General features: G+C 40.8%; 1 protein-coding gene across 1 annotated transcript in view; it reads left to right on the plus strand.

Moving 5' to 3' along the window:
* Nucleotides 1-221: 221 nt before the first annotated feature.
* The window catches only part of GTF2F2 (general transcription factor IIF subunit 2), a 148,717-nt gene continuing 132,925 nt past the window's right edge, over nt 222-16,013 (plus strand). Inside the window, exon 1 of the mRNA XM_046665050.1 lies at nt 222-483. Within this exon, the coding sequence (XP_046521006.1) occupies nt 418-483 (66 nt within the window). The 5' untranslated portion in view covers nt 222-417. The remainder of the gene's footprint in view (nt 484-16,013) is intronic.

Genomic DNA, 16,013 nt, shown 5'->3' on the forward strand with positions numbered 1-16,013 from the left:
TGGCCACAGTTGGACATACACTGACAGCCTTTGTCTCTTTGAACCCCAGTTTTCTGTTTTGACACGTTTCATTTTTTTAGTTATGCTGACCTAGCCTTTAAGTGTATTGCCCCGCCCTATGTTTTAATCACTCAGACACAGCCCGCACCAGTAGCCACGCCTCTTCAAGAAGTTGCCGAACCAGGAAGTTTGTCCGCACTAGGGCGCCGTAGTGACGGTGGCAGCGCGCAGGCGCAGTTCCTGGCTCCCGGCGGCGTGTTCCTCTTTCCCCAGGTTCCCAGCATCCTGGCAGGTGGACGCTGTCTTCACAGTGCGCCTCCGGTCGCAGCTTGCTTTCTGCTCCGGTCCCTCGCCCCGCAGCCCCGCAGCTCCCGGGGCCTCTGCTCTGATCCGCGCGCCGCCACCGGCGACAGATCCATGGCCGAGCGCGGGGAACTCGACCTGACCGGCGCCAAACAGAACACCGGAGTGTGGCTGGTCAAGGTGAGGTTCGCGCAGCCCCAGCTTGCGCTTCTCATGCTATAAATAGTTTAAGTGACTTGAGACCGTCCCACTCCATGCGCCTTTTAAAAGGCTTTAAAGCTCTTTAAGGCCGTCTCGTTAGAACTTCACGTAACTTGAGAGGCAGAACTTACTGTTCGTTTGCAGATGAGGAAATTAGTTTAGGGACGCACACTGTTTTTCAGCCAATGACGAGTCCGAACCCGGAATGGATCTCTTTTCCCCACGACCTGGTTTTTCTGGGGCCCTGTCTTGGTGTCTTCCGACTTCAGCGGTGCATTTTACCCCACACTGAAGAATTTCTGCATCTTCTCTTGGTGAAACTGATTTTAGTTGTGAGTCTGTACCAGGAAGTTGAGGGTCTGCTTCCTGTATAGTTTTTTTCGCTCAAAAAGTAACTCTGGTTCCTGCCTAAGTGTTCTGTTAGGTTGATGGCCCTGAAGAGAGCTCTGAACTCGCGGAAGGAGAGACCATTGGACGAGAGTGGGCTGTTAGAGCACGACTGGGTCTCGTGACAGTGACCCGTCAATTAAAGTTTTTTTGTAAAAAAAAAAAAAAAAGCAGTCTTGATTAGTCCTTAGTGAGCACAGTATTTGTGCTTTGTATTTTCATATTGGGCAGTGTTGTCCCTTAGAGGAGTTTCGTAAGACATTTCTATGTTCAAAATGTGGTTATGACAGTCTTTGAACCTCAAGTAGAATGTAGGGACCTTTGGTTTGTTAATTTTTTTTTAACTTTTATTACATGGCAGAGTTTTCGTAAATTAAATCTGAACGGCCCTCCCTATGCACCTCTCTAAAATAGTTCCCTTATGATCGTTCACTAGTGTGTCAAATCTGTGTTATATTCTTCAAAGCACTTAGCACAGCCTAAAGTGGTGCTGTGTTCATGTGTTCAGTGTTGGTTACCTCCTTCTCCCCATGGCATGTACACACAGTCACATTCCATGAGAATAGGATCCTTGTCTGTCACACCCAGAATTGTGCTGGCACATGTTAATTGCTCAACAGATATGTGATGAATAAATGAATGATCTCTTATTCTTCAACCCTAACCTTAGTCTCTGGCACTCGTTTGACTTATTACAGCTATGTGAATATGACTTAAAAGGATGGAGTAAATGAGCGTTTCTCTCTCCTACTGCATGCTAAATGGAGGAAAATCATTAAGAAGGAGATTTCCTTTACAGACTGAAAGAAAGAGCTTGAAAAAATGGTGGAACTTGAGACGATGCTTTTGTACTTGGAGCACAGTAAATGCTCAATAAATGCTTGCCTTACAGGTTTTGGGTGGGTGGACAGAGACATAGCATAGTGTACCATGGAGAGTGGCACAGAAATGCGCAAGTGGAAATGTACATTAACATGGTGTGTCCTGGAAAACAAAGAGATTATTATGCCTAGTGCGGAGGGTCTGTGTAGAAAAGGTTAAGACCATATAGTCATTGTCATATAGTGAAATAAGAATATCTTTAGCCTGCAGGAAGTGAGGAAGCTTTTGGAGGGTTTTGCGTAAGGCAGAGATGCAAATGATTTTTTCAGAAAAAAATAAGCTTGAGGGAAAGATAACTAGAGTTAAAATTAGAAAATTATCACAGGATCATGGGTGTGTGATAATGAAGTCTGAGGAGTTAGGGAAACTTTTTCAGTAAAAGTTGTCAGGATTTGGTGACTGACTAAATGAGAGTGTGAAAAAAAGTAATGAATCTAAAATGAAGAAGTTAAAAAATTTTAGTGGTCTCATATATGACCATTTGAATACATTTTATCTCTTTAAAAAGAACTCGACTCAAGCCAAGGATTTGTTCTTGTTTTATAAATGTAGTTGTAATGTTTTGATTATTTGTTATTTGCAATATCATTGTTTCCTCGTATCAACTTGGTGTGCACTATTTCTTCTTTTTCCAATCTTATGTATCAAAGAGAATAACAAGTGTGCAAATACATCTTTCTGGGATGTGAAGGGACTGTCTTGCCAGTTGTAGTCTGAAAACCTTATTTCTAAAAGAAGATGAGAATTGCTAGCAAATACGTTCTATTCTAAAATCCATTCATGTTCCTCCTTTATTTGACAACTTTCATTTCTGCTCTAGTTAAAGGAGTCCCAATAGGCAGTGGAGTTTGATTTGCACACCTATCAGATAGTTTGAACTTGTTTCGTTTGCCCTAGGATTAGCATCCAGTCTGATTTTCATGCCCATGTCTTGAGCTTACTTGGATTTTCATCTCTGAATTGCGGTAATAAATTGTATGAGTGAATCAGATCTTAATGGTTAGTTTCATTTTCAGCTTTTTTTGTGTGATATTAAAATATAATATGTTGCTTAGAAAGTGTCTTCATTCTTCTCCAGTCAGAATTTGTGAATAGAATTACATACCAATTTCAAGTCTTTTCTCTATACATTAATATTTCTCATTATAGGTAATGCTTTGAGTTCTGATGTTTGAGGATCATTTGTTGCAAAATATGTGAGTTTCTTCCTAAAGTATCTCAAAGTTTGTGGGCCATCTTGTGCATATTTTATTAATCCTATTGCTAGACAGGTATAGAAGAGGATAAATACAGTAAAAGCTATACATATAGGATCTCTGAGAGTTTTGAACAGGAAAAAAAATTGGCTACCTGGAACAGGAAAGACTTCATGGGGAAGGTCACATTAAAGAAGAGCCTATAGAGTTGATTAGTTAGAAAAAACTTCCCAGCACAGCTGGGGAGAACTAGAGTGTCTTCAGGAAAAGGCAGATATAAGTAGAAGATTGTGTACTGGAATGTCCAGGACCTGTACTGTTCTGGCCTGATGAAATGCCATTTCTAGAGTGTGGAATATCTTAAAGCTACAAGAGAGTGATGATCCAAACAAATTTTGATAGGTAATAGACACGACTGGAATTAATTTTACAATAGATGTCACCTGCCAAAACATATAAACAGTCACAATTTTTACCTTGTCAGGGAGCTGGTCCCTTGTATTTTACATTACCCTCTTCCTATTGGTCAGTCGGTGCCATTGTTAGGTTGCCAGTTGGTCACATTGCTGCTCGACACCCTATACCAAATCATGATTTAAAAATTGGATGATGTTTAAAAATATTGTAGCATAGTTCTGTTGCTTGGCTTCCAATATTTAGACTTGTGGAAAAATCATCATCTCTGGTTAAGGATGGTGGAGGTAAAGGTACATGATGGGGAAGAGGAGGAGATAAAACTGGCAAGGTTGTTAGGAGTGGTGGGATTTTTGTAAGTCATGAATATCATCCTGGGGCCTGAATTATAAGAAATGTTATTTCTTTTTTGGGAATGGACAGGTGGAGATATTGACAACAGCTGCAGAAGGTCTAACCAACAGCTTTCTAGCTAGCAAAAAGAAGTGTTTCTAGTCCACTCAACCTTCCTCTTGTAAGCATACTGACTAGTGTTTGTTAGAGGAGAGGATCAGGAAAGGAGGGATGGACATCATCCCCTGTGAATGTTGTGTCTTTTATTCAATTCAAATGCTACCGGGGCCGGCCCAGTGGCAGTAGCGGTTAAGCGTGCACGTTCCGCTTCGGCGGCCCGGGGTTCCCTGGTTCGGATCCCAGGTGTGGACATGGCACCACTTGGCACGCCATGCTGTGGCAGGCATCCCACATATAAAGTAGAGGAAGATGGGCATGGAAGTTAACTCAGGACCGGTCTTCCTCAGCAAAAAGGGAAGGATTGGCAGCAGATATTAGCTCAGGGCTAATCTTCCTCAAAAAAAAAAAGACAAAAACAATGCACCAAGCTTACCTTTTTTTTTTCACACATAGGTAAGCAGTTGGACATTGGCAGCCAAAGAGAAAGCTGTATACCAGGGAGAGATGAAACTAGAATGGGTGCTAGCTCAAAGCCTTGCAGATAGTAGGAGAAAAAGGAACTTAACATTTCTTACGTATCAAGTATTTTACAATTTAGTACCTATGATGTAGGTACTAATCTATATTTTTCAGATGATAAAATTGAAGCTTACAGAGGTTAATTGACCTCCCCAAGTGTGGAAAAGTGATTCAAATTTAGGTCTGTTTGGCTACAGAGCTTATGCCAGAAATAGAAAATGTCTTTTCTCTGCCCTGGGTCTTTTATTTTTTGAGGAAGATTAGCCCTGAGCTTACATCTGCTGCCAGTCCTCCTCTTTTTGCCGAGGCAGGTTGACCCTGAGCTAACATCTGTGCCCATCTTCTTCTGTTTTATATGTGGGATGCCTGCTGCAGCTTGGCTGGATAAGGGTTGTGTAGGTCTGCACCCAGGATCCGAACTGTTGAACCCTGGGCTACGCAGAGCACCCAAACTTAACCACTGTGCCACCAGGCGGGCCCCCCCGACCCCGCCCCAGCCCCCCCGGGTCTTTTTGATGAGTTATCTCCCTGGAGAATAGAGGTGAGGTGAGAATTTCATTTCTGCGTCCTTGCGTCTTGTCAACTCTGTATATTGACCTTCAAGAGAACATGGTAGTAAAAGCTGCCTGTTACAGATTGGGTTCCCTGGGAGCTAATTCTGAAATGGAGATTAGGATGCAGGGGTTTATTAGGGAGTGCTCTTGGAATCACCACCTGTGGAAGGAAAAACACTTAAGCAGGATTGGGCAGAGGGTGTGATGCAATCTCAGTGAAAGCAAAGGATGATTCCATGGTTAGCTCTCTGGAGCTATCCTGAGTTGGGGCAAGGTATACCCTGTGTCTGCCAATCATCGCATGTGGTTTGCCCCAGAAGATGCGTGATCTTGGCCAAAGGGCCTCTCTTCAGTGGAGGCAATTCTAAAGTGGGCTAATAGCTGAGGACTATCAATGACCACACTCCCAGCAGCTGGGAGAATAAGGCCTTCAGTCTTAAATGGGGATGTCCACTGGAGTGGACATCTACAGTCACAGTGTCCACTACAGTGCCCTTAATTTGCTTGCGCTCTGGGAGAAACAGGGCTTTGGAGACTGGTATTTGGGAAACTAGATATTTAATGTAACAAGTTGGCAAAGAACCTTAGGGGAGTAATGTCTGCATATCACCTTAGCACCTTGACTTCAAAGGCACTGTTGACCTTACTACTCTGCCCAGCCTGAGTGAATGGATGGGCAGATTGATTCATCCAGCAAGCTTTCGGTGATTGCTGGTCATGGTCTGGGCTCTGAGAATGTTATGGTGAGCAAAAAGGGACATGGCCCGTACTCTGTAAACTAGGATTTACAGTCCACTGCAGGAGACAGACATCAATCAAATACTAGTCCTGATGAAAACAATTACAAACAGATAAGGACCCTGAAGCAAGGAACATTGTTCTGTGAGTGTGAATGACAGAGAAACTTGACTTAGTCTAGGGAGTCAAGGGAGGTTTCCCGGAGGAAATAGGCTTAAGTGAGTCATTTTCTGTCACTTTCTCTGGTCTTGGCATATCCGAGAAAACATCCCCTGTTGTACCTATTATCTTATCTCCATCTGATTTTCTTTAATGAATGTGGAGACAGTGGAAACAACACAGATATCTCACAAGTGACATGTTGACAAGAGTGTTTTGGGGAAATTTACTAAGAGGGTAAATTTCTCGTGTTTTTATCACACAAGGTAATTGTGTGAGGAGATGATATGTTAATTAGCTTGACTGTAGTAATCATTTCACTATCTATGTTAAATCATCATGTTGTATATCTTAGATATATAAAGTTTTATTAAAAATAAAATGGTTTAATTAAAAATATCATTTGTTCAAAAAAAAAAGGTATTTTAGAGCCTTGGAACCATATATACCATTATTTTTTCTTCCCCTTTTCCCTCCCTTTTTTTTTTTTTTTTAAAGATTTTATTTTTTCCTTTTTCTCCCCAAAGCCCCCCTGGTACATAGTTGTATATTCTTCGTTGTGGGTCCTTCTAGTTGTGGCATGTGGGATGCTGCCTCAGCATGGCTTGATGAGCAGTGCCATGTCCGCGCCCAGGATTCGAACCAACGAAACACTGGGCCGCCTGCAGCGGAGCGTGCGAACTTAACCACTCAGCCACGGGGCCAGCCCCCTCCCTCCCTTTTTTCAGACTTAATGTTAATGGGCTAGAACTTCTGGGAAGCCTATTTCCATACGCTCTTGATATAGAAAGTTATATATGATTGACATACTGTCTTTGTTGTATTCTACTATTTTTCATTGCAAAGGTATAGTATTTTGGTCACCTTTTGAATTAAATAAGCTTACTATGTGCCAGGCTATTGTAGATGCTAGGGTTATGGCAGTAAAAAAACAGACGAAATATCTGCCTCCTGCAGGGGGAGGGAGAATAAACAATAAACAAATACATATAGAGCAGGTGATAAGTGCTGTGAAGAAAAATCTTAGTAAAAGTTATAGAAGGTAGCTAGGTATGCTATTTAAATAGGGTGGAGAAGGGCCTCACTGATAAGGTGCTCCTTGAGCGGAGACCTAAAGGAAACTATGGGCCATGCCCTGCAGATGTCTGGGGGAAGAATATTCCAGACAGAAGTAACAGTAAATCAAAGGCCCTCTGATGGGATGGTGCTGGGCATGTTCCCAGATCTGTGTGGTTAGAGTCAAGTGAGTGAAAGTAGTAGGAGATGGGATAGCAGGGGACTAAATCATCTAAGACATTATAGGATTTTTAGGGTAGTGACACGAGAAGCTGCTAGCCACAGAGAGACAGCATGGCATGGTAATTTTGGAGCCAGACTGCCTAGGTTAGAATCCTGGCTTTACCACTAGTAATTGTGAGATCTTGGGCAAATAATAACTTTTTGGTGCCTCACCAGTTTCTTCATCTGCAAAGTGGGATGATATAATTTTTATCAGGATTAAGTGAAGTAATATTTGTAAAGTGCTTAGGAAAGTACCTGTAAGCACATAGTAAGCACTAAATAGACATCTGTTAAATTGAAAGGCTTTGAGCAGAACAGGATCATCTGATTTATATTTTAACATGGTGCCTCTGGCTGCTATATTGAGAATAAACTAGGTGTGGACAACAGTGGAAGCAAGGAAGTCATTTAGGATGCTATTACAATAATTATACGAGAGATGATGGTGGCTTGGACTCGGATGGTAATCTGGAATTGGTGAGAAGGGGCTGAAATCTGGATATAATAGGAAGGTGTTGCTGACAGGATATGTCAGTTGATTGGATGTGCAGTGTGAGAAAAATGGAACTATTCAGGGTAATTCCAAGATTTCAGACTGAGTGCCTGGAAGGATGGAGTTGACTTTTACTGAGATAGGGAAAAATCACAGGAAGAGCAGGTTTATGAGGGAGAAATAAGAGTTCTAATGTGGAGATTTTAAGTGTGAAATGTCTACTGAATATTCAGTTGGAGAGTTTGAGTAGGCAGTTGGATATGTAAGTTAGAACTTGAGGGGAGAGCCTGGACTTTCCATAATTTGGAAGTTGTCATTATATAGATGGTATTTAAGATCATGAGACTGGATGAGATTACATAAGATTGAGTGTGGATAGAGAAGAGGAGCCGTCTGAGGACTGAAACTAGGGCCCTCAAGTTGAGAGGTCTGGAAGATGAAAATCTAGGTGTGTGGAGACCAAAAAGGAGAGTCCAGAGAAGTAGGAGGAAAATCAGGAGAGATTGTGGTGATTTGAAGCCAAGAGAAGAAATTTGAAGAAGGAGGAAATGGTTCTTGAATGTTGTTGATAGATGTGTAAGATGAAGACAGAACATTGACTTGGCAATGTAGAGGTCTTTGGTAACCATAGTCATTAGTTTCAGTGGAGTGGTAGAGAGCAAAGCTGGTCTAGAATCAAACAAAATGGCAGAGGAGGAACTGTGTAGTCAGCCAGCAGAGACAGCTCTTTCCAAGAGCTCCTCTGTAAAGAGAAGCAGAGAAATGGAACAGTGGGTGGAAAGAATTACAGTCTGCCCTTATTAGTTATGTGATCTTTAGCAAATTTGCTATCCTCCTTGTGCCTCAGTTTCCTCATTTGTAAAATGAAGAAAATAATAGGATTGTGTTAAATGGTTAATATATTTAAAACATTTACAAGAGTGCTCATCACTTAATATATTAATTCTCTATTGCTATATAACATGTTACCACAGACTTAGTAGCTTAAAACAACGCAGATTTGTTGTATCAGAGTTTCTGTGGATCAGGAGTCCTCGCAGGGCATAGTTGGGTTCTCTGCTTCAGAGGCTCTCACAGGTTGTGGTCAGGGTGTCAACCAGGGCTGGATTCTCATCTGAAGTTGTGACTGGGGAAGAATTGTTTCCAGCTTCTGTGGTTGCCAGAATTCAGTTCCTCCAGGGTCGTGGGACTGAGTTCTTAGCTGGGTGTTGGCTGGAGCCTGCCCTTAGTTTCTTGCCACCTGGGCCTCTTCAACATGGCCGCTTACTTCATCAGAGCTTGCAAACTGAGAAAACAGTGAAAGAAGCAAGACAGAAGTTACAATCTTATGTAACTTAATTACAGAAGTAACATCTCATCAGCTTTGCCATATTGATTAGAAGCAAAATCACAGGCCCTGTTCTCATTCAAGGAGAGGCCATTACACAAGGGTGTAAATATCAGGAGATGGGGATCAATGGGGCCGTGTTAGAGTCTTCCTGCCTCATTTACCAAGCACTCTGAGTGTTAGCTTTCGTAATCATCATTCTGGTGAGGGGAATGATTAAGTAGAAGGGGATGGAAGAGAGAAAGAGTAGAATTGAAGGAAAGATGTCTTTGGTTAGACTAGGGGGAGAGAAGTTCACTGCACGAGTAGAGGGATTGACCATAGTTCATCTGTTGTTTTAAGAGGGGAAAGTGAAATAAAAGGCCCCAACTGTGGCTAAGTGGTAGATTTAGAGGTTCTCTTTTCTTTTGAGGAAGATTAGCCCTGAGCTAACTGCTGCCAATCCTCCTCTTTTTGCTGAGGAAGACTGGCCCTGAGCTAACATCCATGTCTATCTTCCTCTGCTTTATAGTGGGATGCCTACCACAGCACGGCTTGCCAAGCAGTGCAATGTCTGCACCTGGGATCCAAGCCAGCGAACCCTGGGCCACCAAAGTGGAATATGTGCACTTAACCACTGCGCCACCGGGCTGGCCCAGAGATTCTCTTGATGGTTCACTCAGTGAAAGAGGAAGTCAGGTTATCAGCACAGAGGAAGGAAGCAGGAAGAGGTGTTGTAGGTTTGAGGAGTGAAGAGAACATGTGACTTGCCTGCAGTGGGGGAGTGAATTGACTAGGGAGATGGAGATAAATTGCCAGGCAACTTGAAGGGCTTACTTGATTTTAGGAGCCATATATTTCAAGTGAGACCATTTAGCATGATTGTGCATGTCTCTTCAGCTGCTCAGGTGCAAGTGTGGAGGAAGAGGAATAACACAGGTCAAATAATAAATAGATAAGTAAATAAATTAATAAAATAAGTAGTGGTAGAGATTGGCTTTAATCAGGATGAAGGTTCTGCCAGGCAAGTATGATGGAGGGGGAGAGGGGCAAGGCAGTGGTCATAATGATGGACTGTGAAATGTAGGTCCCTAAAGACAGAAGTGAGGAGGTAAGCAGTTGGAGGACAGTGTAAAGATGTTGATTAGAGTCACTGATTTGAAGGGATGGAAGAATTGTTGGAGTCAAGTATTGAGAAGAGAGCCAGGAAGTTAAGAGATAGTGGTCAGAGTGGTTACTTGAAATGCAGATTTTGGAAGAGATACCGTTATTGATAATGAGAAAGTCTTACGGCATCTAAATATAGGGCTTATTTGAAACAGTAACGTGGAATATGATAAAGAAAAGACACCGTCTTTCTGGAACCTAAGGCCTTTATGAGGGAATATAGCTTGTGATTGATTGGTAGAGTAGGCTGCTTTCTGTAGAAGGTAATTTTCTTTTTCCTTTAGAGTAATTGTCATGAAGGTTCCCTGGGGTTAAAAATCAAAGACAAAGCAAGAAGCAAAGGCTAACTTGTTAGGCAATATTTCAAGATTGAGGCCGTAACATAATACTTTACATAGTCCAAGAATTCAGGGTTTTATTTGGTGTTGTAACAGTGTTTGTGCAGATCAGTTTTAGATCTTGTATTTCATTCTGACAGGTAATGTTGTGGACAATTGCTTCTTTGACTAACTGGTATCCACTTACTCTGACACTGTAGCAGCACCCTAATTTTCTTTTGTGGAAACCACTGCTCCCTCTTTTCAGTTTGTGTGATTCTAACAGTGGTCGCTACCCCCCCCCCCCCCCCATTGACTCAGGCTGGCCAATGAAAGGATCTCATCTCTGGGTTCAGTAATGGGCCAAGGAAGGACACCTGACCTAGTCAGAGCCATGAGAGACAATCACATTTGTTTTTCTTTTGCTGAGGAAGATTTGCCTTGAACTAACATCTGTGCCAATCTTCCTCTAGTTTTTTTTTTTTTTTTTCTGTATGAGAGCTGTTGCCACAGCATGGCTACTGACGAGTGGTGTAGGCCTGTGGCTGAGAACTGAACCTGGGCCACTAAAGTGAAGTACGCCAAACTTAACCACTAGGTGATGGAGGCTGGTCCAACAATTGCATTTTTGCTGGGGACTTTTGGAAAGGAGAACTCTCACTCTTCAGGAGTACCTTCACTCATCTTTGCTACATAAGGGGGAAGGCTGTCTAATAAGTGAGTTAATGAGGTGAGGAGAAGAGATAAGAGATGGTCAGAGAGTTCTGGTGACATCATTTGAGCCCATAGTTTTAGCCACTTTAAAACCACCTCTGAAATTTTTAGTTACTTTTGTCAATAAATCCTCTGTATGTCTAAGCAGGTTTTTCTCACCCGTCGTCAACGGAGACCTAATAGGTAGATACAGTCATCGTAAGGAGTTTGCCAAATCCTCTGAGCTTATATGAGTAAGTGGAGTGCAGTGTAGTTGAAACTTTGTTAAGATGTGGGATCTTCAAAAGTCTCTTTCCCTTAAATCTTTTACATGCTCTTCTTTAGTGGTGTAGCAGAGAGAATATCAGACCAATCTGGACTCAAGTCCTGCCTGATACTAGCTAACTTTATTTCAACCCTTGGAGCCTCAGTTTTCTCATCTATAGAGTGAGGAGAATGAGAGTGATTTTGTGAAGTGATTGGGAGGATTAAATGGAATAATGGATGTAAAATGTCTAGCATGGTACCTGACACTGTTGGCCCCCTCCCCTCTTCCTCTGTTCCAAACTTTTAGCATACTGTCTGACACGTAGTCGTCCAATAAATTTTAGTGTAAAGAATGCACACGTAATTGAACAAACACCATTCAGTTCTGCTTTTGTCCCTTTTATTCTTGAATTTTTACTATATCCAAAGCACTGCAATTTGTTTGACTAATAGGTGGTTCTTTTTGTAAATGAAATCTTGCTAAATAGAATGGTTTTTTCCTTTCCAGCTTTAGAAGCTCTCTCTGACCCAATTATACATTCATGTTGATGTTATCATTCCAGGATTACTGTGGGAGATAATAATGACACCTGACACTCACTCAGTACTTGCTTTGTGTGAGGCATTATGCTTCATGCTTTATATGTAGTATCTCACTCTTCAGGGTAGGATAGCCTTAAAACTGTGTGCTTATTCCAGGGTTCACACTGCTTCTTAGGAGAAATGAGGGGAGGTGCATAGTAGGGATGCAGCATACGTTCCCATAACCTTTTTGAGAATTAAAACCCTTCTGATTGCATATATCTAGTTACAGACACAATACAGTGTATTGGCTAATAACATTGATGCTGGAACCAGACTGCCTGGGTTTGAATCCTGGCTCCATCATGTACTAATTATATAACCTTGGCTAAGTTATATAATCCCTGGGTACCTCAGATTCCTAATCTTAAGGTGGGGGTAATGAACAGTACTTACTTCATAGAGATGTGAGGATTAAATGTGTAAACATATGGAAAGTGCTTATAAACAGTGTCGGGAGAGTAGTATGTATTATGTAAATGTTAGCTATTTAATAATTTCTTTTATTTCAGCAGATCCTTCATCATATTGGTCAGAGTTACAATCTTATATGTAATAACACTTGACTTTTGAAATCTTAAACTCAGTGATGTCTCTAAATATCTTGTCAGAGTGTTATGCTCCTCTGAGAAGGCTTTTCTGGTAGTCTTACTCATCTCTGAACTTTTATTTTTTATTGAGGTCATAATAGTTAATAACATTGTGAAATTTCAGTTGTACAGTATTATTTGTCAGTCACCATGTAAGTGTGCCCCTTCACCCCTTGTACCCACCCCCCACCCCTCTTCCCCCTGGTAACCACTAAACAGTTCTCTTTGTCCCTGTGTTTGTTTATCTTCCACATATGACTGAAATCATATGGTGTTTGTCTCTATCTGGCTTATTTTGCTTAACATAATATCCTCAAGGTCCATCCATGTTGTTGCAAATGGGATGATTTTGTGTTTTTTATGGCTGAGTATTATTTGGTTGTGTGTATATATACCACATCTTCTTTATCCAGTCATCAGTTGATGGGTACTTGGGTTGCTTCTACATCTTGGCTATTGTGAATAATGCTGCAGTGAACACAGGGGTGCATAAGTCTCTTAATTGTTGATTTCACGTTCTTTGGAGAAATACCCAGTAGTGGTAGGGCTGGATCATGTGGTATTTCTGTTTTTAACTTTTTGGGAAATCTCCATACTGTTTTCCATAGTGGCTGCACCAGTTCGCATTCCCCCAAGCAGTGTATGAAGGTTCCCTTTTCTCCACAACCTCTCCAACATTTGTTATTTTTTGTCTTGGTGATCACAGCCATTCTGACAGGTGTCAGGTGATATCTTAGTGGAGTTTTGATTTGCATTTCCCTGATGATTACTAATGTTGAACATCTTTTTATCTGCCTGTTGCCATCTGTGTATCTTCTTTGGAAAAATGTCTGTTCATATCTTCTGCCCATTTTTTGATTGGGTTGTTTGTTTTTTAGTTGTTCAGTTGTGTGAGTTCTTTATATATTTTGGAGATTAACCCCTTGTTGGATATATGATTTGCAAATATTTTCTCCCAGTTGATAGGTTGTCTTTTTGTTTTGATCCTGGTTTCCTTTGCCTTGTAGAAGCTCTTTAGTCTAGTGAAGTCCTACTTGTTTATTTTTTCATTTGTTTCCATTGTCCAAGTAGACGTGGTGTTTGAAAAGAACCTTCGAAGACAGATGTCAAAGAGTGTACTGCCTATATTTGCTTCTAGTAGTTTTATGGTTTCAGGTCTTACCTTCAAGTCTGATTCATTTTGGGTTTGTGTATGGCATAAGAAAATGGTCTACTTCCAGTCTTTTGCATGTGGCTGTCCAGTTTTCCCAACACCATTTATAGAAGAGACTTGCTGGTCTGGTGGCACAGTGGTTAAGTGCGCGTGTTCCGCTTTGGTGGCCCAGTGTTTGCCGGTTTGGATCCCGGGTGCGGATGTGGCACTGCTTGGCAAGCCATGCTGTGGCAGGCGTCCCACATATAAAGTAGAGGAAGATGGGCATGGATGTTTGCTCAGGGCCAGTCTTCCTCAGCAAAAAGAGTAGGATTGGTGGCAGATGTTAGCTCAGGGCTAATCTTCCTCAAGGGGGAAAAAAAGGAGATTTTCCTTTCTCCATTGTATGTTTTTAGGTCCTTTGTTGAAGATTAGCTGTCCATAGATGTGTGGTTTTATTTCTGGGCTTTCAATTCTGTTCCATTGATCTGTGTGCCTGTTTTTGTATCACTACCATGCTGTTTTGATTACTATAGCTTTGTAGTATATTTTGAAGTTGGAGATTATGATTCTTTCTTCTTTTTTCTCAGAATTGCCTTAACTATTTGGGGTCTTTTGTTGCCCCATATGAATTTTAGGATTCTTTGTTCTATTTCCATGAAGAATGTCATTGGGATTCTGATTGGGATTGCATTGAATCTGTCCATTGCTTTAGGTAGTATGGACATTTTAACTGTGTTTGTTCTTCCAATCCCATGTGCATGGAATAGTTTTCATTTCTTTATGTCATCATCAGTTTCTTTCAGTAATGTCTTATAGTTTTCATTGTATAGGTCTTTTACCTCCTTGGTTAAATTTGTTCCTGGATATTTTATTCTTCTTGTTGTGACTGTAAATGAGATTGTATTTTTGAGTTCTCTTTCTGTTAGTTTGTTATTAGAGTATAGAAATTCAACTGATATTTGTAAGTTGATTTTGTACCTGGCAACTTTGCTGTAGTTGTTGATTATTTCTAATAGTTTTCTGATGGATTTTAGGGTTTTCTATATATAAAATCATGTTGTCTGCAAACAACGAGAATTTCATTTCTTCATTGCCTATTTGGATTCCTTTCATTTATTTATTTTTCTTGCCTATTTGCTCTCGCCCAAACCTCCAGTACTATGTTGCATAAGAGTGGTGAGAATGGGTACCCTTGTCTTGTTCCTGTTCTCAGAGGGATGGCTTTCTGTTTTTCCCCATTGAGTATGTTAGCTATGGATTTGTCATATATGGCTTTTATTATGTTGAGATACTTTCCTTCTATACCCATTTTATTGAAAGTTTTTATCATAAATGGATGTTGGATCTTGTCCGATGCCTTTCTCTGTGTCTATTGAGATGATCTTGTGGTTTTTGTTGCTCATTTTGTTATTGTGGTGTCTCATATTGATTGATTTGTGGATGTTGTTGCTCATTTTGTTATTGTGGTGTCTCATATTGATTGATTTGTGGATGTTGAGCCATCCCTGTGTCACTGGTAGAAATCCCACTTGATCATGGTGTATGATCTTTTTAATGTATTGCTCTATTTGGTTTGCCAATATTTTGTTGAGGATTTTGCATCTATGTTCATCAATGTTATTGGCCTGTAATTTTCCTTCTTTATGTTGTGCTTGTCTGGCTTTGGTATCAGGCTGATGTTGGAGTTGTAGAATGTGTTAGGAAGTGTTCTGTCTTCCTCAGTTTTGGGGGATAGTTTGAGAAGGATGTGTATTAAATCTTCTTTAAATGGTAGACTTCTCCAGAGAAGCCATCTGGTCCTGGACTTTTATTTTCTGGGAGGTTTTTAATTACTGTCTCAATCTCTTTACTTGTGATTGGTCTGTTCAGATTCTCTATTTCTTCTTGATTCAGTTTTGGGAGTTCGTATGAATCTAAGAATTTATCCATTTCTTCTCAGTTATCCAGTTTGTTGGCATATAGCTTTTTGTAATACTCTCTTATAATCCTTTGTATTTCTGTGGTATCTGTTGTAATTTCTCCTCTTTCATTTCTAATTTGTTTATTTGAGCCTTCTCTCTTTTTCTTACTGAGTCTAAGGATTTGTCAATTTCGTTTATCTTCTCAAAGAACCAGCTGTTTGTGTCTTTGATCCTTGTCTTTTTTGTTTCAATTTCATTTATTTCTGCTCTTATTTTTATTATTTCCCTCCACCTGACTTTGAGCTTGGTTTGTGCTTCTTTTTCTAATTCTGTTAGGTGTAGTTTAAGATTGCTTATTTGAAATTTTTCTTCTTTGTTCCTGTGGGCCTGTATTGCTATGAATTTCCCTCTTAGGACCACTTTTGCTGCATCCCATATTAATTGGTATGGTGTATTTTCATTTGTCTATAGATAT

Source organism: Equus quagga, chromosome 6 (genome assembly GCF_021613505.1).
Source record: "Equus quagga isolate Etosha38 chromosome 6, UCLA_HA_Equagga_1.0, whole genome shotgun sequence".
Taxonomy (NCBI): Eukaryota; Metazoa; Chordata; class Mammalia; order Perissodactyla; family Equidae; genus Equus; species Equus quagga.